The following is a 24990-nucleotide window of genomic DNA, read 5'->3' on the forward strand; positions in this document are numbered from 1 at the left end:
TATATATGTATATATATATGTATGTATATATATATATATATATATATATATATATATATATATATATATATATATATATATATCAAGGCCGTATCCAAGGGGGGGGGGGGGGGGGTAACCCGGTTTTAACCCCCCCCCCCCCCGAAATTTTTGACCGACTCGAAAATAAGTCGAAAATTAGTAAAACCTAGGTAAAAATCAGTAAAATTAGTCGAAAACTGAGTCAAAAATTAGTAAAAACCCCCCTAAAAAAAAAAAATCCTGGATACGGCCCTATATATATATATATATATATATATATATATATATATATATATATATATATATATATATATATATATATATATATATATATATATATATATATATATATATATATATATATATATATATATATATATATATATATATATATATATATATATATATATATATATATAACTATTTTTCCGAAGTGAGAATAACAGTCAAACACTCAGATCACTCTTATGTGGGGAGTGACTCAGTCCAATAATAACCGAAACTCTAAAAAACGGAACTTCGATAACAATAGATAGATAAAAAAAATGAATTTTTATGCTGATTCCAAATATATAAGATTCATTTAGTTTAATGTGACTGAAAAAAAGCTAAGAGCCAGAGAAGGTTTGCCTGAATTTGTAAAAAGGTGTATACACCCCCAAAATGTCAAGCGAGCTTAATGATAGTCACACCCTCGGATTCAGCACATAGGAAAATTTTACTATAGAGGTTTAAGATCCTATCTACAAAAATGTAGAATATTTTTTTATTTTTTTACCAGAAGAAATATCACTGATGTGTGTTAATTTGTTTCTTCCTAGTAGTGATCGTATCAAACCAATGGTCCTATAAGATCTGGAGAGAGCTCATTTAAGCGGAAATCAAGAGTTCTAGGGCCCTTTTTTAAGTGACCAAAATGATTGGAGGGTAACTAGCTTTCCTCCCACACCTTTTTTCCCCAAATGCATCTGATCTCAAATTGTTAGATATCCATAACATCCAGTAAAGTTAAAAAGTTCTAATACTTATGCCTTTGGAAATGACCCCCATTGTAACATGACCCCCCATTGTCCCAGGGGAAAAGGCTGTAAGATAGTTTGCATACCTCGGATTCTCTTGTTGCTTTTTCCGATGATACCACCCTTATTACTTCTGGGAGAACAGAGAATGAGGTTCGTACAAAGTTAGTGGACCTCTTCTAGAGAGTTTCAATTTTGTTTTACGCCAACTCTCTTGCCTTACATGTTTCTAAATCTAGTTTTTTAGTTTTTTCTCGTATATCTCAAACTTGTCCTCAATTATCTGAAATTCATATATCCAAAGGCTCTATTAATAGATCAAAGGATGGCCATGTCCGTTTTCTAGGTAGCCTCATAGATATAATTTACCTTTTAAACACCATATTGATTTAATTAAAGGGAAGGTATGCAGAAACCTCGGTGTTCTAAGAAGACTCAAAGATATTTTTCCAGGACCAATTCTAAGAATCCTATTTCATAGCTTAATTCATTCTTATGTTTCTTATTGTCCAGTCATATGGTTGTTTCCTTTCCCCTTTTGTCTCAACCCGCTTTCTAATACTTACAATAAAGCTATAGATCTTATCCAGGATGTAAATCATTCGGCGACTAAACCGTTACTTGATATTGAAAAAAAGTTTATATTCTTTCCTGTGCGTGTTTTGCTTTTCTTTAGCTACATGGTGATATTCCTAGGTTCCTTAGATTTGTCTTCTTTTGTATCTGATCGGTTAAATTATCAGCTCCGTAGTTCTCTAAATATCCAAATTCAGCTTACACCAACAATAAAGTCCGATTTTAATGCTTTTGTTGCGTGTCATCTGACATGGAACACCCTTCCCGATTTGGCTCGAGAATGCCACTCGTTTGACACCTTCAAAAGACTAGTAAAAAAAACATTGTTTTCATGTAATAAATTTTCTTTCCTTTTGCCAGAATAATTTTTTTATTTTTCCTGAATAAACTTTACTTTATAGTTTTTATTTATTTATATTTTCTTTTCTTCTCTTTTTTGCTTCTTTCTGTGACTGTGAGTACAAGTGTTTTTTGTGGAAGGGTATGAAGGGCACCTTTTTGATTTGAGAATGCTATGCAGAGAAATGAATTATTTTATGCTTTATTGATTTTTGATTTGTTTTTTTTTTTTTTTTTTTTTTTTTTTTTTTCTGTTTTTTCTTCTTATTCTTTTTTTATATCAATAAGTAATTGGATATTGTTCTCTGAGTTTGTGATCCGTATATACTCCCCTAATTACAGATCAAGGAGCTTTTGGGGGGACTAGCACAGTGTATTATTGTCTGTATATTGATAAAGAATAAAATCTTAGCTTATCTATCTCTATCTTATGTAATTTGCAGTTGTTCACAGATTCTATTTGTTATAGGAGAATATTTCGGGGGAATTTCCTGTGGGGAGAATTTTCTAGGGGTAGGAAAGTTCCCCGGGGGGGGGGGGAATTTACCAGGGTAAAATGTATGTAGAGGGAGGTATTTCCAGGCACGATCAAAAAACGTCAGAAATTAAATACTAAAAAGCACGTTTTTACATCTGGAAGTAAGGAGTGCATTAATGCTTTAAACAAACAGGAATTATTCCGTAAATGAGGAGGACTCAGTACTCGCTCTTTACACTAAAGTTTGACTTTTTGTCACAATTCTTCAAGAAAACCTGCTCAAACGCAAGGACTGTTGTTTGCATTAGACTTATTTTTAAGGCCCTTTAAGACTTCAGAGAAAAGACAGCCGCCTTCATATACCAAATAATTTCTGTTCGGTTTAAGTTTTTGATGTTGCTTCGTATTTTCGGTTGAAAAAACTTTTTTAAAATTTAAATTAGAAATAAAGAAAGGTCGTATTTCTTTCTCTTTATTTGAACACTATTGATGGGTTCAGTCTTAAAATCCAAAGCAAAGACTGTAAAACTACGATGTTTACATAATATAAATGATTTGAGGGTCCTAGATAGAAATTTTGGTGAAATGAATAAACCCTGGTGCTTTTGCAAGTTTAGCGTCTGAGGGCAGATGTGAAAATCAATGGGAGGTAGACAAAATTACTTTAATTAGGGGCAAATGAGGATGGAGAGGCAACACTGGGTACGGGAAATATTTACTGAGGGGATACCTTCACATGCTTAGGTTAGCCTTATTAGTAAGGAAGGCGAATCTTACTGAAACTGCAAAAGTTGGAATTGCGAAAGATGCAGGGGGCTATTTTTTAGTTAGAATTAAGTTTTTGCAAATATTTGTCACTAAATTTTGGTAATGCAAATTAGTTATTGGTATAACTGAATCAAGTTCCTAGCTTTGAACATAGTATATCCAGTGCACATGCTGAAATATGAATTTTTTTAAAACAAAAAACTTTCCGGTCTGAAATTTTTCATTTATATTTTTTCTTATAGTAAGATCATAGCAATTGGTAAAATTTATCCATGCTCAATCTCTGACAAAACTAATATTAACTCTCCCGTCAAATCGGTGGTATGTAGCAATAGTACAAGCAACCTAGAGTTTGGCCCCAAACAAATTGCAACAGAAATGATTTTTACACCATGTTGTAGAAAAAAAGCTGAACAACATATCCAAAGTTGCGCATTCTAGGTCGACGCAAAACTAGTTTTTATTTGCTTTTCGTATCAATTTTTCAGTTTTTTCTAAATAAAGAACTGTCGGTAAATGTTCGTTCTTCGTATATGAAGTACCAACCAGATATTAAATGAAGATGTGAGCCCGGAAAAGGAAGGAAATTTGATGCAAAGTATACTAGAAAAAAGTTTCATAATCATCAATATGTGATTTCACCCTTCTTATCTCCGTGACCTATTTTTCACCATACTGTCAGAATGCAACTATTCTGACATAAAATGATGAGCTGAGCCCAAAAATTAAATTAAGCTGATGTAATATCTACTAGAAAACCCGTTTCATATTCATCAAAATTCACTTTTTTATTTTCATTTGATATGTTTCTTTCAACATTTATTGTTCACCAATTCTTCGATTGTTGGTAAAAACAAATTGTAACATAAATTATTTTTACACCATGTTGTAGAGGAAAAAAGCTGAACAGCAATCCAAAGTTGCACATTCTAGGTAAATGCAAAACTAGTTGTTTTTGCGTATCCTCTCATTTTTATCACTTAACTAACAAAGAAAATTAAGTTCCGATAATTGTTCGCTTTTCTTAAACTGAATTATTATTCCGATGTAAAAAGGCGAAAATGGAGTCAAATTTTGTGTATGGTATATAAAAAAAGTTTCATAATCATCAATATGAGATTTTTACGCTTCTCGCCGTTGTGAACCCCATTTTTTTTTTTCTACCACACCATCTTTCGATGGCTAAATTGTCGGTTTTGAGATCTAATAATTAGTTAGCCTGAATCTGATCGTCACTGGCTCCCTCACCTGATGGGTCGGCCTAAAAAAAGTGATTACAAGATGTTTATTAAAACATTAAAAATATTAGAAACGGGAAATCATTTATAAAACTAGTTTTCAGCGGCCAATATTTAGAATTTATTTTAGAAATAACTATTATGAGTAATATGATAAATTGTCACAATTGATAAAATTATTATGTCAAATGGTTTAACGTTTGAAAGACAGACCTATATTCTAACTAGTATTCATAACTTGTTCTTTCGATTCAGAGATCTAAGCTCCTACGTTTTCCTCATCGTTAAAGCTTTCGATTCTTGGAGAGGTAGAACATGCTGCTCCTTTGCATGTTTTACACGCTGCAGTGCAAGAAGAGCCGTTTCTAAAGTAGCTACATCTCGTTGAGCTACATTCCAGTTGACAGGAGCGCTTCATGGTTTTCAGAAGCAGTCGAGAGCCTGGTAGGACGTCAGTAGTCAATGTATGAAAAAAGTCATTTTAATTTTTCCAACCCCATTTCTCGGCTTTACCTTCAGAATAAGGAACTCCACTCCATGCCTGAACTTGGTAGAAAACCCTGCAACTGAGGAATTTAGCTGCATCCGAAGTTGGTGGTAACTGTTCTGGGTGGACGAACGTGCTAGCAGTAGCCACCTTCCTTTTAAAAACTTCCCTGTGGAGTTCATTCAGATTTCCCCCTGGTCATGAGCCATATATCATGAGCAGACCGTCTTCTCCAGCAACCCTTACTTCCTCCTTTGAAGCTGAATTCAGCATGAAAACTACAGCTGATGTATAAAAATCGACATCTGTCATTCGCTTCTTCAGAGCAAGGCGTTCTCTCACACTGTGAATCCGTGAAGCAGAGTCATAACCTAAGATTGCGTGAGCAAAAAGAATCAGATGGCATGTCTCTTGGCCCAACTTCTCTTTCAATTTGTGAATATCCCATATTTGGGGAGCTTTGTTCGACTTTGGCTCAGGTGCAAAAGATAGTTTCTTCTTTGATAGGTCACCATGACAACACAATAGAACGAAAAGATCAGTGTCATCTCCAATGACGGCAGTGTCGTAATTCCGGGAAGAATCATAAGCATCTTGCACAATTGGGACATCTGCATCACTTGGTGCCGTCAATGCACATGTTTTTCTTGCAGGACAAAAACTCATCCTTATTTATCTTCAGCTGCATATCTGATGCAAAGAAGATCTCATGGCCGATTATACGACTTCTCGTCGACTGGGCCATATCCTTTATGGTAGCTCCACCATCGTAGCCATCGAATGCTATAGTGGCAGATGGATACTTTTGGGTCACGCAAGTATCATAATGGTCAAGGATTTTGGAGTATCGTTGGTTTTTGGCCCATGGAATTCTGTGCAGAAGTGCTCCACCGCCGATGATATATAGAATACCTTTGGGAAGGAGAGTAGAGCGATCCTCATTATTGCAAGCCTGTGCTATAGCCTTGACAGACTGACTTGTTTGGAGATCGGAGCATGCAAGAACTGTCAAAAAGTGACGCTTGGTAGGAACGAAGTTCGTGTTGAAAGTACTCAGATTCTGTGAGATTGATCCTCTTTGCTAGCGTGCTTAACCTGTGAAAAAGGAGAGTGGGGTCCAGTCTTTTGCAATCTCCACCTGGATTCTGCTTTTAAGTAATTTTAACTGCCTATTGCTCATCGAAACACAAAATCAGCGACCAATTTTCCAGACATGGAGTCAATGATTTTTAGGCCTAAATCTCTATCAGAATCAACGCTGGCAGATTCTTAGGCTGTAAGACAATTGGTGATGTTTTTTAGTTGAAGATCCCCATTAAATGGTGATCCATTTTCTAGGAAATCGATAACGATCCGGGTGTCTTTACAGTCTCTTAGCTGCCACGGCTAGGACGTTTCCTTGTGTTGTTCACTAGTTCCATAGAAAACCTGTGACATACCCTCCATCAGAAGATTTAGTGCAGAGCAGACTGATCGAGACAGAGCCCATAAAGACCTTTGAACGTCTGTCATACCATTTCCATCGGTAAGGCCACCAGCCGTTTTAAGACAACGCATGAGCTCCTACTAAATGGCAAGATCCGTGGAGAGCCTAGCCTGATCACATGCATCCCATTCTGGAAGGCTTGATAAACGGCAGGATTAGTTTCTTGGAGCTTGATCATTCGCTCAATGTAAAGCTAGCAGGATTTTGTGTAATTCTTGTGCCCAGATGCCGCCAGATAAGTTTTGCATGTCAGAAGTGGATTTTAACTGGATATTCCATGACCCAGATCGTTCGGCTCTTAAGAGGTTTGCAGTACGGATACCCTATCGGAGTATTACAAGTTGGGCCAGCCTAACGTTAAGGGTCACCTGTTAGCACAAGATGCTTTTCAAGGCGCTCAATAGATGTCTCTGTGAAAAGAAAAAAAGAAAACAGTTTTTAGATATAAATTTCCAAGGACTTTATTACGTACGGTTGGATACATTAGTTTACCATTTCAGACTGTCAATCTTTGGTTGAAATGATGATACAAACAAAATGATCTCTTACCTTTAAATATCAAGTTGATGGGAAAGAAGAAAATTCGCAGCGAAACTTTTTTAGCTTGTTAAGTGGCAGATACATTGAATTGCTTTCTTGTATCTATAGATGGCAAGATATCAAACACGGGCTATCAAAGGTGACTTAATAAATGATTACCCGGGGTAATTTTGAATTGTGATTTTTTACCTTACGGTTTTATCCGGGAAATCACTTGGACAAAGCGTGGGACGAAACATTGATATTATTTATTGCGTACAGGGGTCATGAAAGTGGTGTAGTTGACTTCTGTGCGTTAACTTGGCTTCTAAACGAGCCAACCATAATTCATCAGCCCACTTATTTTTTTTACCAACAATGAACGAATTGGTGCGCAATAAGCGCTAAAAGAAACATGTCAATGAAAATAAAAAAGTGTATATTGATGAATATGAAACGGGCTTTCTAGTAGACATTACATCCGGTTAAATTGATTTTTGGGCTCAGCTCATCATTTTATGTCAGAATAGCTGCCTTCTGATAGTATGGTGAAAAAGAGGTCACAACAATGAGAAGGGTGAAATTACATATTGATAATTATGAAACTTTTCTTCTGGTACCTTTTACATAAAATTTGCTTTCATTTTCGGGCTCAGCTCTTCATTTTATACCAGGACGGTACTTCTGATACAGAAAAAGGAACATCTACCAATATTTAATTTTTTTAGAAAAAAAACTGAAAAAACTGACACGAAAAGTAAAAAACAAACTAGTTTTGAGTCGACTAGAATGCGCAACTTTGGGTATGTTTTTACATTTTATAGTTAAAAAGAGGAAAATGGAAGTAGGGTTTTTTGATGAAGAGTGTCAACAGAGGAAAGTGGATCTACAGAATAGGTTAAATTTAGTAAATTTAGAAAATGACCCAAGTAAGAAGGACCTCCTTTTCCTACAATTTAGAACATGTAGATGAGAATATAAGATGCTAATTGAAAGAAAAAAAGGAGTGATTAGAGAAAAGGAAAGGCAGAATTTGGTCTCGTCATATAAGGATAGTAGAATGAAAGAATTCTGGAGGATGGTGAGAGAAGAAGGTAAGACAGAGGGGGCTAACTAGCCAAGAAACACCTGAGCCTAGTTCATGGCCAGCATATTTCAAAGAAAGAGAAGGTAACTGCAGTGACCTACAAGATTTAGATATAGAGATATTAGATGATCGAGAAGTTGGCCCACCAATGAAGGAGTATCGTTATGAATTATTAGAGGATATTTCGGAAATAGAGGTTAGAGAGTGTCTTTAATAAATGGAAGGAAAATCGGAATCAGGAATTGATGGGATTCCAAGTAATGTATATAAAAGATTTATATAATGGATCCTACCTGTGTTGTTAGTACTGTTCAGTCGGATTCTTTCTCTTCATCAGTGGCCTTCGGTATGGAAGAAATCTCTAATAGTGCCTTTAAAAAAAAGGGGATCCTGGTAGACATGAAAATTATCGTCCAATTTCGCTAATTTCAATGGCAAGTAAAATTTAAGAGAGGATATTAGATAATAGATTAGCTAGGTGGCTTGAAAGATATAAATTGATAGTGAACGACCAGGGGGGATTTCGAGAGGGATATGGAACGACGGATAGAGTATTAATGCTACAAGGGATGATAGAGAAATATGCTAGAGGAAAAGAGAGACTTTATGTAGCTTTTCTAGACTTTGAGAGGGCATTCGATAGTGTTGATAGAGTCTTCTTAAGTCTAGAATTATTGAAAGCAGGCCTACCGAAAATATTTGTAAAGATAGTAAGGGAAATGTATCTAGGTACAAAAGGGATAGTTAAAGTAATAGATATGGGTTTGTCAGAAGAGTTTTAATTTAAAAGAGGAGTCAACCAAGGTAGTACTAACTCTTCAAGATTATTTTGTGTATATATTAATGATATAGTAGAATATTTTAGAAGTGATCACGAGCGGTGATGTTGGGAACGTATGCTGTATAGGTACTGCTTTTTGTTGATGACTCGGTCGTGGTAGCTCGAAGTTTGCTAGTAACCTTTAGATGCTAATATATGTTCTAAGCGATTATGTTTAGGAAAATAAAATAACCTCAAATGTTAATAAAACAGAACTAGTGGTAATTGTAACGAGTAATAAGACTTATCAGAGGGGCCATAAGTTTTATTATAGAGGAAAGGAAATTCAACAAAAATCAAGTTTTAAGTATCTAGGTGTAACTTTGATGGAGAATGGAAGCTGGACAGAGCATATAAAACAAATTATAAGGAGAGAAAAAGCCTGTCTCATCGGCACTACTAAGGAATAAAACTTTGATAAGTACTAAAGAGATAAAAATGCATAAACAGATTTTCAACACTAAAATTTTGCCAGGCGAGCATTATGGAGCAGAGCTGTGGGGTTACGAGGCTGCCAAACAGCTGGAGAGTATCCAGCTTCAGTATTATAAAAGAGTAATCGGCGTTCATCAGACAACTCACACGCAAGCAGAAAGAGGGGACATAGGGCTATTTTCTTTAAGGAAATATAGAATAGGGCAGATGTTCCGGTTCTGGAGGAAGGTTCTAGAGCTGCCGGATGATAGACTAGTAAAGCTAGCATATTTAGAATTAGTTAAGTTAGGGAGGAAAAGAGCCTGGCCAGATACACCGTATATTAAATGAGCCTATCCTTCCTGTGGAATGAAGGATTAGGTGCACCGGACCTACTTACGGACATAGCGGAGCAGGTTACCAATATTATAGAACACCAAGAGGTACACCTGTGGTTCTCTTCTGTAGAGTCATCAGAGAACCTTAGGTTATATAAAAAAAAAAAAAATAGTTTTTGATGTCGAAATTTATTTCAAGACAGATTTACCAGCTAAGTGCCTTGGGATATGGTTCCAGCTCAGAGCGAATAGCCTTCCATTGCATGGTCGTTGGAAAATATTTGATAGAAATAGGGGTTTAAGGGATTCGGAGTACTCTTGCCCCTTTTGTAATCAGGATGTTGAAGATGTAAACCATCTTCTCACATGGTGCCGGGGGTTTTCAAGCCTAAGAGAGAGTTTTTTTTTTTGGAAAGGAAGCCCCTTTTCTCCCTGGCATTCTTGAGTTAAGGTCAAAACTCGTGATAGAGACAGTTTGCAGCTACCTTGAGGAAGTTTTGAATTTAAGGAAAAGTGTGTAGTTAAAAAACAAAGCGAAGAAATTTTTAGCTGTTTCTGTAAATTAATTAAAAAAACTTTTTCCACAAAATAAGTTTTTCAAAGAAAAGTAAAGAACTCCATTAAACAAAAATTAAGCAAAAATAAAATCAAATAATCTACCAGGCGTGAAGCTACCACAAATCAGCATCGATAAATAAATGAAACCCAAAACGAACAGAAATTACAATAAATAACCGAGTCAAATTCAAAACGAGCAGGAATTAACATAAGTTGAGCTCAAACCCCTATGCCTTCCCAAGGCCAGAACATAATTTGCACTTTACTGAAAAAAATACAAATGAATGGGCATTGTCAGTTTAATATATATATATACTGACATTTAGTAATCAAAATATTAATATTATTTGATTTATTAAAGTTATAAAAGTAAAACATTTATATTTATTTCAGTAAAGTGCAAATTATGTTCTGGCCTTGGGAAGGCACAGGGGTTTTGAGCCCACCTTATGTAAATTTCTGCTGGTTTTGAGTTTGACTCGGTTATTTATTGTAATTTCTGTTCGTTTTGGGTTTCATTTATTTATCGATGCTGATTTGTGGTAGTTTCATGCTTGGTAGATTATTTGATTCTATTTTTGGTCATTTTTGTTTAATGGAGTTCTTTACTTTTCTTCGAAAAACTAATTTTGTGGAAAAAGTTTTTTTTAATAATTTCTGTTCGTTTTTTATTGACATAGTCTTGTCAGAGAAAAAGAAAATAATACTTTAAATCTTTTTGTTTTTTGAAGAATATATAGTTTGACGTGCTGTTTTTATACTGGATAAAAATTTTCAACAATTTGGAACAATATACACACTTTTAAAAATATGGACACAAATAGTAGTGTTTAATTTAGTTTCCTACCTCCTCTAGTTGACCTGAAATTGAAAACCTGATACCATTTGCAGAAAGTCTGTTTACTTTCTTTGATAGCTTTGATACACTTACGCTTGGATACAATAAATTTTAAGAGCAGAAGCAGCCCCAAAGTTTGAACATAATACCCTCAGTCGTTCTTGGGATACTGCTGAGATGCCTTATTGGGAATTAGCATTAACACAGTGCATTTTGATTTAATCTTATGGCAACATTTAGTTTTTAAACAAAAAGTCCAATGGGAGGGTGGAGGTGGGAGGGGGATTAGTTTCTCTCCAATCATTTTCGACTATTAAAAAGGGCATCAGGCCTTTCTATTTTCAATCAAATGAGCCCTTTTTGAAGTTCCTACGATAACTCCTTCGATATAAAGTTCCCTGGTCTAAACAACAACAACAACAAAAAAATAATACATTATACCTACATCGATCTTTACTATAAAAATGTCAAGCCTTCCAATCACTTTTGACTATTAAAAAGGGCACTAGGCCTTTCGATTGCCAATCGAATGAGCCCTTTTTGAGTTCTATGACAACACTTCCTATATGCACCTTATATGCCCCCAGGGAATAAATTACAACCCTTACCTTAAGGGCTGTGAGGGTGGTTGTCATCCTCTAAGACCTAATTTCCAATACTTTCAACAACGTTAAACAAAATGTCTATCTCAGAATTTTGATTGGATGTGTCTGGGAAATTGGTGGGCGTGAGAGGGACGTTAGTTTCTCCAATCATTTTCAACTATTAAAAAAGGCACTAGCCCTTTCAATTTCCAAACAAATGAGCCTTTTTGAAATTTTTACGACAACGCTTTCAATAAATATCTTATATGCCCCCGGGGGTAACTTGCTGCCCTCGCCCTGAGGGCTTGGGGGGGTCGTCATCCTCAAAGACCTAATTTCCAGAACTTTCTACTACGTTGAACAAAATGGCTATCTGAAAATTTGTATTGGATGTGTTTGGGGGAATGGTGGGCGTCAGTAGGGGTTAGTTACCCTCCAATCAGTTTCAACTATTAAAAAGGGCACTAGCCTTCTCAATTTCCAATTGAATGAGCCCATTTTGAAGTTTTTACGACAACTGTGTCATTAAAAACCTAATATTCCTCCAGGGCATAACTTACAACCTTTGCCCTGGGGACTCTGGGGGGTTTGTCATCCTTAAATACATAATTTACAGAACTTTCAACTACGTTGAACAAAATGGATATCTCTAAACTTTGATTGAATGTGTTTGGGCAAATGGTGAGCGTGAGAGGGGGGTTAGTTGCCCTTCAATCACTTTGGTCTATTAAAAGGGCACTAGCCCTTTCAATTTTCAATTGAATGACCCCTTTTTGATGTTTTTACAACAACGCTTTCTATAAAATCTTACATGCTCCCAGGGTATAACTTACAACCCATGCCTTGAGGGTTGTGGGGGGGATGGGTTGTCATTCTTAAAGACCTAATTTCAACTACGTTGAATAAAATGGCTATCTAAAAATTTTGATTGGAGGTGTTGGGAGAAACGATGGGCGTGAGAGGGGGGTTAGTTGCCTTCATATCGCTTTTGATTGTTAAAAAGGGTCCTTTGAATTTCTCCAGGCCTTTCAATTTCCAATTGAATGAAGCCCCTTTTCAAGTTTATACGATAAAAATTTCAATAAGACTTATATACCCCTAGGGCATAACTTATAACCCTTGCCCTGAAGACTGTGGGGGGAGTGTCCTGCTCAAAGGTATAATTTCCTGAACTTTAAACTGTTTGGAACAAAATGGCTATCTAAAAATTTTGATTGGATGTGTTTGGGGAAAGGGTGGGCATGGAAGGGGTGTTAGCTGCCTTCCAATAGCTTTTGACTATTAAAAAGGGCAATAACCATTTCAATTTCCAATCGAATGAGCCCTTTTTGAAGTTTCTACGACGATGCGTTCTATAAAAACCTTATATGCCCCCAGGGCATAACGTACAACCCTTGCCCTGAGGGCTGTGGGGGAGTGTCCTCCTCAAAAACATAATTTCTATCTGGAAATCCACAACACTGAACAAAACGGCAATCTAAAATTTTTGATTGAATGTGTTTGGGGAAAAGGTGGGCGAGATAGGGGGGCTAGTTACCCTCAAATCACTTTCGACTATTAAAAAGGACACTAGACCTTTGAATTTTTCAATCGAATGCTTTTTCAAGTTTCTACGACAAAGATTTCAATAAAAACTTATATGCCCCCAGGAGATAACTTATAACCCTTGCCCTGAAGATTCTAGGGGGAGTCTCCTGCTCAAAGGTATAATTTCCTGAACTTTAACTGCGTGGAACAAAATAGCTATCTCAAAATTTTGATTGGATGTGTTTTAGGAAATGGTGAGCGTTTAAGGGGTGTTAGTTGCCTTGCAATTACTTTCGACTATTAAAAAGGGTACTATTAAAAGGGCAAGCCCACCATTTCCCGAAACACATCCAATCAAAATTTTGAGATTGTTCAGCGTAGTGGATTTCCAGATAGAAATTATATTTTTGAGGAGGACACTCCCCCACAGCCTTCAGGTTAAGGGTTGTAAGTAATGCCCTGGGGGCATATAAGGTTTTTATAGAAGGCGTTGTCATAGAAACTTCAAAAAACGCTCATTCGATTGGGAATTCAAAGGGCTAGTGCCCTTTTTAATAGTAGAAAGTGATTTGAGGGCAACTAACCCCCCTCTCACGTCAACCCTTTCCCCAAACATATCCAATCAAAATTTTGAGATAGTCATTTTATTTAACGTAGTTTTAAGTTCTGTAAATTAGGTCTTTGAGGATGACAACCCCCTCACAGCTCTCAGGTCAAGGGCTGTAAGTCATGCCCAGGGGGCATATAAGGTTTTTCTAGAACGTGTTGTCGTAGAAACTTCAAAAAGGGCTTATTCGATTAGAAATTGAAATGGATAGTGCCCTTTTTAATAGTCGAAAGTAATCGGAAAGCAACTAACACCCCTTCCACGCTCACCATTTCCTCAAACACATCCAATCAAAATTTTGAGATAGCTATTTTGTTCCACGCAGTTTAAAGTTCCGGAAATTATATCTTTGAACATAACACTCCCCCCCACACATTGCAGTGCAAGGGTTATAAGCATGCCCTGGGGGCATATAAGATTTTGATTGCAATCTTTGTCGTAGAAACTTGAAAAAGAGCTCATTCGATTGGAGATTCAAAGGTCTAGTGCCCTTTTTAATAGTCGACAGTTATTTGAGGGCAACTAACCCCCCTCTCTCGCCCACCTTTTCCCCATAAACATCCAATCAAAATTTTTAGATAGCTATTTTGTTCAGCGTTGTTGATTACCAGATAGAAATTATGTTTTTGAGGAAGACACTCCCCCACAGCCCTCAGGGCAAGGGTTGTAAGTTATGCCCTGGAGGCATATAAGGTTTTTATAGAACGTGTTGTCGTAGAAACTTTAAAAAGGGCTCATTCGATTGGAAATTGAAACGGCTAGTGCCCTTTTTAATAGTCGAAAGTGATTGGAAGGCAACTATGACCCCTTCCACGCCCACCATTTCCCCAAACATATCCAACAAAAATGTTGAGATAGCCATTTTGTTCCATGCAGTTTAAAGTTCAGGAAATTATACTTTTGAGCAATACACTCCCCCCCCAGTCTTCAGGGCAAGGGTTATAAGTTATGCCCTGGGGGCATATAAGGTTTTATTGAAATCTTTGTCGTAGAAACTTGAAACATGGCTCATTCGATTGGAAATTAAAGGGATAGTGCCCTTTTTAATTGTCAAAGTGATTTGAGGGCCCACCTTTTCCCCAAATACATTAATCAAAATTTTTGGTTAGCCATTTTATTCAACTTAGTTGAAAGTTTTGGAAATTAGGTCTTTAAGGATGACAACCCATCCCCCCCCCCAAAAAAACCCTCAGGGCAAGGATTGTAGGTTATGCCTTTGGAGCAGGTAAGGTTTTTATAGAAAGCAATGTTGTAAAAACATCAAAAAGGGCTCATTCAATTGAAAATTGAATGGGCTAGTGGTCTTTTAATAGTCGAAAGTGATTGAAGGGCAACTAACCCCCTCTCACGCCCACCATTTCCCCAAGCACATCAAATCAAAATTTTGAGATATCCATTTTGTTCAATTTAGTCAAAAGTTCTGGAAATTAGGTGTTTTAGGATGATAGCCCCCTCAGAGCCCTCATTGCAAGGGTTGTAAGCTATACCCTGGGGCCATATAAGGTATATATAGAAAGTTTTTAAAACATGTCAAAAAGGGCCCATTTGTTTGGAAGTTGAAATTGCCCTTTTTAATAGTCGAAAGTGAATGGAGAGTAATTGACCCCCCTCTCACGCCCACCTTTTCCCCAAACACATCTAATCAAAATTTTTAGATGACCATTTTGTTCAACGTAGTTGAAAGTTTTGGAAATTAGGTCTTTAAGGATGAAAACCCCTCCCCCCTCCCCACAGCCCTCAGGGAAAGGGTTGCAAGTTATGCCCTGGGGTTATATAAGGTTTCTATTGGAAGTGTTGTCGTAAAAACTTCACAAGGGCTCATTCAATTAGAAATTGAAAGGGATAGTGCCCTTTTTAATAGTTGAAAGTGATTGGAGAGCGACTAACGCCCCTCTCACCCCCACCATTTTCCCAAACCCATCCAATCAAAATTTTTAGATATCCATTTCGTTCAATGTACTTGAAAGATCTAGAAATTATGTCTTTTAGTATGATAACCACCTCAGAGCCCTCAATGCAAGGGTAGTATTTTTAGCCCTGAGGGCATATAAAGTTTATATAGAAAGTTGTTGTAGAAATTTAAAAAAGGGTGCTCATTTGATTGGAAATTGAAATTGCCCTTTTAATAGTCGAAAGTGAGTGGAGAGTAATTAACCTCCCTCTCACGCCCAGCATTTCCCCAAAAACATTCAATCAAAGTTTAGAGATAGCCATTTTGTTCAACGTAGTTGAAAGTTCTGGAAATTATATATTTAAGGATGACAAACCCCCCAGAGGGCCAGGGGAAAATGTTGTAAGTTATGTCCTGGGGGCATATAAGGTTTTTATAGTTAGAGTTGTCGTAAAACTTCAAAAGGGGTTCATTCAATTGGAAATTGAGAGGGCTAGTGTACTTTTTAATAGTCGAAATTAATTGGAGGGTAACTAACCCCCCTCTCACGCCCACCATTCCCCCAAACACATCCAATCAAAATTTTCAGATAGCCATTTTATTCAACGTAGTAGAAAGTTCTGGAAATTAGGTCTTTGAGAATGACACGCCCCGCAGTCTTCAGGGCAAGTGTTGTAAGTTATGCCCTGGGGGCATATAAGATTTTTATTGAAAGTGTTGTCGTAGAAACTTCAAAAGGGCGCATTTGATTCGAAATTGAAAGGGCTAGTGCCATTTTAATAGTTGAAAGTGATTGGAGAGCGACTAATGCCCCTCTCACGCCCACCATTTCCCCAAACACATCCAATCAAAATATTGAGATAGCCGTTTTGTTTAACGTAGTTGAAAGTTCGGAAAATTAGGTCTTAGAGGATGACAACCACCCTAACAGCCCTTAGAGTAAGGGTTGTAATTTATGCCGTGGGGGCATATAAGGTGTTTATAGAAAGCGTTGTCGTTTTAAAAAGCGCTCATTTGATTGGAAATCGAAAGGCCTAGTGCCCTTTTTAATAGTCAAAAATAATTGGAAGGCTTGATATTTTTATAGTAAAGATCGATGTAGGTATAATGTATTTTTTTTTTTTTTTTTTTTTTTTTTTAGACCAGGACACTTCGTATCGACGGAGCTGTCGTGGGAACTTCGAAAAGGGCTCATTCGATTGAAAATAGAAAGGGCTGATGCCCTTTTTAATAGTCGAAAGTGATTGGAGGGCAACTAATCCCCTTTCGACGCCCACCCTTCCATTTGCCCATTTTGTTTAAGAACTAAATGTTGCCTTAGGATTAAAGCAAAATGCCCAATAATGCCCAATAAAATACCCAATAAGGTATCTCAGCTAGACCCCGGTGCCGCGCCGGCGGATCAACCGAACGCCGCCGACGAGAGGCCCAGTCAAACGCCGCCGAAGTGTCGTGACGCCGCCGTTACACCGCAGGCACGCCGCTGCCGGCAGAGGTGGCTGTATTCGGTCGACTTTAAATTATTTTTGCGGCAATTCTTTCTTGCGTCAACCGCAAAGTCGGAGCTTTTCCTTCTCGTGTGGTTTAGTATTTCGATTTTCCTGATTAGAAATCAAACAGGGCTTGCACTATCCCCGAGTTTTTGGGTATTTTCTCGAAAATCTATGCGTCACCCCGAAAACAATTTTTTTTCCCCGAATCCCCGAAAATCACGCAATCATAGTGCCACCCCTAGCGATTTATCGCCAGTGACTTTCCCTGCCAAATATTACTTTGCATACCATAATTCTTCACTACTCTCTTGTTCATTAATTTTCGTCTCTTTTGTTACTTTGCATAAAAACCAGATAGATGCAATATACTATTGCAAATATTGCAATATACACAGTTCTTCATATGTTGACAAAAAAAGTATCGTCTTTATGTAATGAGTTTAAATCATTTCGAATGCAGTTTCTCAATCGCTATTTCTTACATCATTCGTAGTCAAGAATTTTATTTTCAAGTTGAATAGAATTATAGAACGCATTTACTACTATACAGCTTCAGCCTTTTGTTGGATTTTGAAATTGACAGCCGACAGATTGTTTCTACAGCTGAATCGTAAGTTTGCAGATTTTTTTTTTTTTTTGCTGTTTTAGATAAGATTTTCTTAACGTTTAATACTCAATCATTGAACGCCTGATAGAAAACACAATCTTCTTTCTGGAACATTTTCACCCCCCCCCCCGAAAAAAACTTCGATTGAGACAAAATTTTGCTACTGGCCTTATTTGGTTTTTGTGTGTATTCTGTGTGAGATTCTTTGGATCTTATGGAATGCCATGGCGAATTTATCACTCATTATTCCCATACTTTGAGTTATATCTGAATAATTTCGATATTTTTGTTGTTGTCTTTGTACCCCCTTACTTATTTCCTCAATTTTTTTTTCAAAGAACACTAAGCTTTTTAACGTTATTTTGCGTATTTGTTTGAACCATATAGTGACCTAGTTAATTATTAAGTAAATTATTTTTCTAATGAAAGCTGAGACGGTATCCTATCAAGGTGGTATCCAGAGAGGGGGGGGGGGGTAGGAAGGTATTACATTTAAATGATAATAGCTCGAAATTTTATTTATTGAAAGCAGGGATCCCAAAAAGTAGAATTTTTTTTTTTTATTTAAAGCAGAGAGGGCATCCTATCAATGTGGTATCCAGAGGGGAGAGGGGGGTATTGAGCTATCGTATTTAAATGATAATACGTCGATTTTTTTTAAAGCAGGGGTGCCAATAAGTTAATTTTTTTTTTAAAGCAGAGATGGTATTCTATCAAGATGGTATCGAGAAGGGGGGTGGGCATATGGAGTTGTTATATTTAAGTGATAGTACCTTGATTTTTTTTTTTTATTGAAAGCAGAGATGCCAAAAAGTTGAAAAGTTGACAAAATTAACAAGATTTTCGTCAGTTATACTTGATACAGCACTTGCATGGTTTTATCGTCCAAAGGGAAAGGGACATATGCGTCCAATCCGTTTTTTTTTCTTATTGATGAAACGGGTTTACTTTGAAAACATTCACTCATAAGTACCAGGCAGATTCACACTAAAACGAAGTGGTTTGATGAAAGCGATATCGACATCCCCACCTAACGTTGCGCTCGAGTAACAATGGCGCCCTTGGTCCAGTGCCCAAGTTACATTAAAAGGCCAGGTCATAATAAAAGCTTTCAATTTGGGAGGTTCAAGGAGGAGTTTTTGACAGTATAATGATCTCAGGGTACTAGATGTTGCAAAGTTCTTACGTATCTAAGGTGGTTTAGAAAATTCGATCACCCCACAAATGATTACCAAAAATATGCACAAATGTAACATTTGGAATATTATAACACTTGTTTCAAAACTTTGAAGAAAAGCAAAAAAGTCTAAATACGCCTAACTACACTTGAAAGCTATTTTAAAAAGAAACTCTTTGGAGATTTCCATGGAAATGACCATAGCAGAAGCTTTGAGCCTGGGTGGGGATCAAAGAGGAGTCTTTGAGTATTTTGACCACTAGTGACTTATTGTTGCGACTGTCTTAAATTTGGTAATTCTTGTGAGCATTTGGAAATCAAAGCTTAAACGCAATAACTGATACCTAGTGTCCTAACATTTTGCTTGGATTAAAAGTAACCAACTAGGATGAAAATTTCAACATCTTCCTGGAGCTACTTCAGTCTGCATATTATTTCATTTAATTACACTTAAAACGGATGAACTTTTCCTTTTTTACCTACGAAAATAGCTGGCACTTCATTTTTCTTCATAGCGAATAAACTATTAAGTGTTTTTTTGTGTCATTGTAATTGAAGTGTTCTCATGTGAAGTGTGTATCATGTATTTTTCAGTTTGCTAAATATACCCCTTTTAGATGCAGTTTATCATTTGAATGATATTAGGTATTTATGAGTTTATAATTTGGAATGAATCCCCAAAAGAAAAAATGAATAATATCCAAAAGAGCAGCCAAAAATAATAAAAAAGCAGCTGTTCAGCCTTAGCCTACATGACATATATTCTATAAAGAAGCCAAAAAAAAACAACTTTAAAATACATTTCTTTTTAAATTGTTATTAAAAACCATTTTTTAATACAAGAAGGCTTCTTAGGAATCCAAAAGAGCAAAAAAAAAACAAAAAACAATCAATATCAAAGTCGCCCATTTCAACTGTTTTAAAGGTGACAAAACAGATATAGGCAAAGGGCATTATGAAAAAATTAAGCTTCTAAGTTCAAAGTTATATTCAAAGTTTTTACCCAGATAACTGACGAATTTTGTGATACGGTATTTGAAGTTTTGTATGCATTAACGCTCGATGAAAAAAACAACTAATTTTGACAATTATTTATATTAGGAATACATAGCTAATATATAATCAAACTACTCATATTATGCAAGGGTACTGAAATGTCAGAGCCATTTTGTTCCTAACAGATTTCTACTTATCTTGATAACTAACGGAAAGATCAGTTTCCTGCCAGTAACTTGTGAAGTTTTGAACTCTTGAATAGGCTCGAATCTGTTGTAAATTTAAGCTGTGATTTGAGAAAGACTGATGAAAACATCAATGTTTGCGGTCAACAAATGTTTGCGGTCGATCGCACCGGCAGCGCGCCACCGCCATCTTACGGGGGGCGCGCCGCTGATGTCTTACCGGCGACGCAGCGTGGCGTGCTCTTTTTGGCCCCGCCGCCGCCGGTCTTCCCTCATCGGCGTGGCGCCGGGGTTTAATCTCAGCAGTATCCCAAGAACGACTGAGGGTATTATATTAAGACTTTCGGGGCGACTTCTGCTCTTGAAATTTAACCAAATCAAAATAGCGTAAGTGTATCCAAGCTATCAAAGAAAGTAAACAGATTTTTTTTGTGAATGGTATCAAGTTGTCCATGTCATGTCAAATAGAGGATGCATGAAACAAAATTAAGCACTACTATTTTTGTCCTGATTTTTATAGGTGTATGTTGTTAAAAATTGCGGAAAATTCTTCTCCAGCATACAAATAACAAGCCAAACTATAAAGTCTTAAAAAAAAGAAAAGATTGAATGTATTATTTTCATTTTCCCTGAAAAGACTATGTCAATATAAAGCGAACAGAAATTAATTAAAAAAAACTTTTTCCACAAAATAAGTTTTTCAAAGAAAAGTAAAGAACTCCATTAAACTAAAAATGAGCAAAAATAAAATCAAATAATCTACCAATCGTCAAACTACCACAAATCAGCATCAATAAATAAATGAAACCCAAAACGAACAGAAATTACAATAAATAACCGAGTCAAACTCAAAATGAGCAGAAATTAACATAAGTTGGGCTCAAAACACCTATGCCTTCCCAAGGCCAAAACAAAATTTGCACTTTACTGAAAAAAATACAAATGAATGTGCATTCTCAGTTTAATATACATATACAAATATTTAGTAATCAAAATGTTAATATTATTTGACTTATTAAAGTTATAAAAGTAAAAATATTTATAAGTTTTTGGGTTTCATTTATCATTTTAAAACATATCGTTTTGGGTTTCATTTATTTATTGATGGCGATTTGTGGTAGTTTCACGCTTGGTAGATTATTTGATTTTATTTTTGCTCATTTTTTGGTTAATGGAGTTCTTTACTTTTCTTTGAAAGCTTATTTTGTGGAAAAAGTTTTTTTTAATTAATCTATACGAAAACACTTTGTTCAAAAATACTAAAATTCTTCTGTAATTTGTTTGCAGACGATACCAAAAACAATTTATCTTTACGATCACTAATGACAAATCGATAACAGAATCTTGTAACAGAAACTGTATTTTTTACGTGGCAGAATGTCATGCATGAACATTACGTGGCAGAATGTCATGAACGTGGCATATTTTTGGTCATATGCAATGGCATGTGCGCTCCGAAAAACGGAGGAACATTTGCTAGATGTTTTCCACAGAAATTACCAACCGATGGTTTTGGGTACCTGACTGACTGACCGTAAACAGTGACCTGCACAAAAAGTGTGGTTCAATCCCGCTTTCTAGGCAGTGGCGGATCCAGAAAAGGAGCGAGGGGGGTGTGCGCCTCCCCCGTAACGTAGTCTAAAGTAGTATAATTTACTTAATTAACGCAAGTTTGTGCTAATTAAACTTGCTCCTAATGCAAGTTTATCGGATCAATCTATTTTGCGCAACCCCTAAAAAAATCCTGGATCCGCCCCTGTTTCTAGGGCTATAACGAGAGAAATGTTTAGATGGCTAGGGTACGTTCTACGGATGAAGGATGAGAGATTGCAAAGATTATTCTTATTGGCCAACCGTCTGAGGCCAAACGAAAAGCAGGTCGTCCCCGGTTGGGGTGGGAACATCTCGTAAGGAAAGATCTAAGGGAAATTGGAACTTTCTAGAAGGGGGTAAAGAGGGAGTCTTTGAATAGATTGAGATCGAGGAGGAGTACACGTAGCTGTGTTGGCCTCAGGCGGATATGTGCTGCAATGATTTGTTAGCAATAGTATTAGCAGTATATGAAATGGCGAAGCTAGGGGGGGGGCAATTGGGGATAGCTATTCTCGGGCTCAGCCTAAAGGGGCACTGAACTGATTTCTTTTTTCACTTATATGGAGAGGGCGAGTGTAGAAACTGACATTTTCCCCAGGCGTTGAAAATTTCTTCGCCTTTGATTACATGAAATATATATTATTGTGTCCAATTCTTCTAAGAATCCTCAAAACTGTATTTTCAGGGTATACCAAGAATAGCTCATCGGCACAATTATCAACGAACAATCGATGAAAGAGTTCCACTTCTTAACGTCCGATATGAATTTGTCTTTCCGCAAATTGAAGTATTGCGACCCATAGAAGACAGTGACCATTCAAATATCCCAGAAGAAACAGAATATATTGAATCTAACGAAGAAAATGATGAGCTGTTCTATGATGAAGGACACCCTGAAGTGATATTAGATAATCACCAGGACCCGATACTTGTTGATGAAGATTATTTTGACAATGAATACGAAGAAAATAGTGAGGTATGTAACAAGTCCTCCGAAAAGCGGAACATACGGTACAAAGAAACAAATAGAAATGTTATAATATGCCGTTTGTCGTAACGTTATTCCCCCGTTCCCCGCACCTTGAAAAGATTTATTTATCATTCGGGTATTTCTTACCATAAATCAATTTTGTTTTCAAGGTAAAATTTTAGAGGTTAGAATAAAAAAAATTTTTTAGAGTTATTCAAAAAGACCTCTAGGAACAGACAAAATCAATACCAACCTCTGATCAAAAACCAACAAAGAGAAAAATCTAAAAAAAAAAACAAAAAAACGAGACTGTGGCCAGTGAAGAGAAAATAAAACAACAAATGCAAAACAACGCGGATATTTCGCCTGTATCCAAACAAGGCGTCTTCAGCACGAAAGAAACACAAGAAGAACAGGATAAAAAAAAAAACAAGAAAAAACTAAAAACCAATAAAACCACCACCAAAACAAACAAACAAAAATGTACAATTGGTGCAAACTGATCCACGTAGGGAAAATATGCTATTTTAGAGTTACTTCAGTGAGGACACCAGAGTAACTGAGAAAAAATAAAAAAACTGTAAATTACTTTAATTATTCTGTTGGAAAATAATCCTTTTGTTAGCTATTACTGAAGCAAATCGCTTTGGTCTAGCAGGTAAAATAGTCCCCTGGGGATTTTTTAAAATCTTAACTCCCTTATTGACTGTTGATTCACTCTTTAGAAGGTTATCATAAATTGGGTCAATATTTAAATTACCTGTGTCCCTATTTATGGAAAGGTTAGCAAACATATGTTTTTTAATTTCTATGGCTTCCCTCGCCCATTGGGTGTAACCCTTATCATTTGAAATAGCTAAGGCTTCATCAAATTTTACAAAATGATCTGGTTGAAGCCAAATATGCTCTGCTAAAGCTGAAACGAAAGTTTCTGGAGGCTTGCTTAATTGTAGGGTTTTTTCTATTGAGTTTTGGTGTTCAATAAACCTTTCAACAAATTTTTGGTGTGTCCTACCAATATAGAACTTCCCACAAGAACACGGAATTTTATACACCCAACTTTGTAAAATTCCCCGAGTTAACTCCTTACCAGAACTAAAAAAAACTATCCATTGGCCTCAACGATTGGAAACATATATCAATACCAAACTTACGTAAAACCCGTGAAATTATCTCCCCCAAACCAGGTACATATGGTAATGAAATGAAACTTTTTGATACAACTTAATCTAAAGACTGAGAAACCCCAACTACCATACTACCATGTTTAAACCGTCTATTTTCAATTATTTTATCAATGAACTTAATTTGATAACTATTACACAACAAAATATCCCTCAAGTATAAAAATTCCGAATCCAGAAATTCTTGTGAATAAAGTCTAAAGGCTCTATCCACTGGTGAAATTAAAACCCCCCTTTTTACCGACATAGGGTGGCAAGAATGAAAATTTAAATACCTATCATTGTGCGTTGGTTTTCTGTAAATCGAGAAAAGTAAATGAAGATCCCTTATAATTAATTAAATATCCAGAAAAGGTAATTTATTATTATCCTCAATCTGAACTGTAAATTTAATGTAATCATCAAAACTATTTAAATGCTTACAAAATAGGTCTAAGGAGTCCAATCCATGTTTCCAAACGCACACCACATCATCCATGAACCTACCCCAGAAGCAAGGGGTATGGGTATTTTTTTGTCATGGCTGGTCAGTTCGGCTTAAGATCTTTCATTCAACCTCTGATCAGAAATGCTAGAGGGTGGCGCTAGGAATACAAACTCATTCTTGTCTGACCCATCAATCCTACATAAAGGTTTCTTTTACAGAATCACTTTCAAGGGAGGGGGGGGGGATTGGGTAAAAAAACTACAAAATACATCAAAAATGTGTTTATATGTATTTTGTTACTTTTTCCCGAAAAAATTTCTGGGGAAGGGGTTACTAGTTTTCACCCCAACCCCCCGCTCATCCTGGTTGTCAACTCTTTTATAGGACCTGCATCTCCAACTACTTCCACAAAGGTGAAAAGATAATGTAACACGTCTTAGGAGGGTTACTGGTTTTCACCCTCCCCCCTCCTGGTTGTCAACTCCTGTATGTGACCTGTATCTCCAACTACTTTCACTAATGTGAAAAGAAAATGTAACACTTCATAAGATGGTTACTGGTATTCACCCTCCCCCTCTCCTGGTTGTCAACTCTTTTATAGGACCTGCATCTATAACTACTTCCACTAAGGTGAAAAAAGGATGTAAAACGTCTTTGGAGGGTTACTGGTCTTCACCCCCCCCCCCCTGGTTGTCAACTCCTTTATAGAGCATGTATCTTCAACTACTTCCACTAAGGTGAAAAGAATATGTAACACGTCTTA

At 36.5% G+C, this 24990-nt stretch overlaps 1 protein-coding gene across 2 annotated transcripts in view; it reads left to right on the top strand.

Annotated features, from left to right (window-relative positions):
- Positions 1–24990, top strand: part of LOC148939210 (venom serine protease 34-like) — a 185278-nt gene that overhangs the window by 50756 nt on the left and 109532 nt on the right. For both annotated transcript variants that reach the window (XM_089107272.1, XM_089107271.1), the window contains exon 2: positions 22332–22622. In XM_089107272.1, coding sequence (XP_088963398.1) covers positions 22332–22622 — 291 coding nt within the window. The remainder of the gene's footprint in view (positions 1–22331; positions 22623–24990) is intronic.

This window comes from Artemia sp. Qi Xiang Cuo, chromosome 21, assembly GCF_049724085.1.
Source record: "Artemia sp. Qi Xiang Cuo chromosome 21, ASM4972408v1, whole genome shotgun sequence".
Taxonomy (NCBI): domain Eukaryota; kingdom Metazoa; phylum Arthropoda; class Branchiopoda; order Anostraca; family Artemiidae; genus Artemia; species Artemia sp. Qi Xiang Cuo.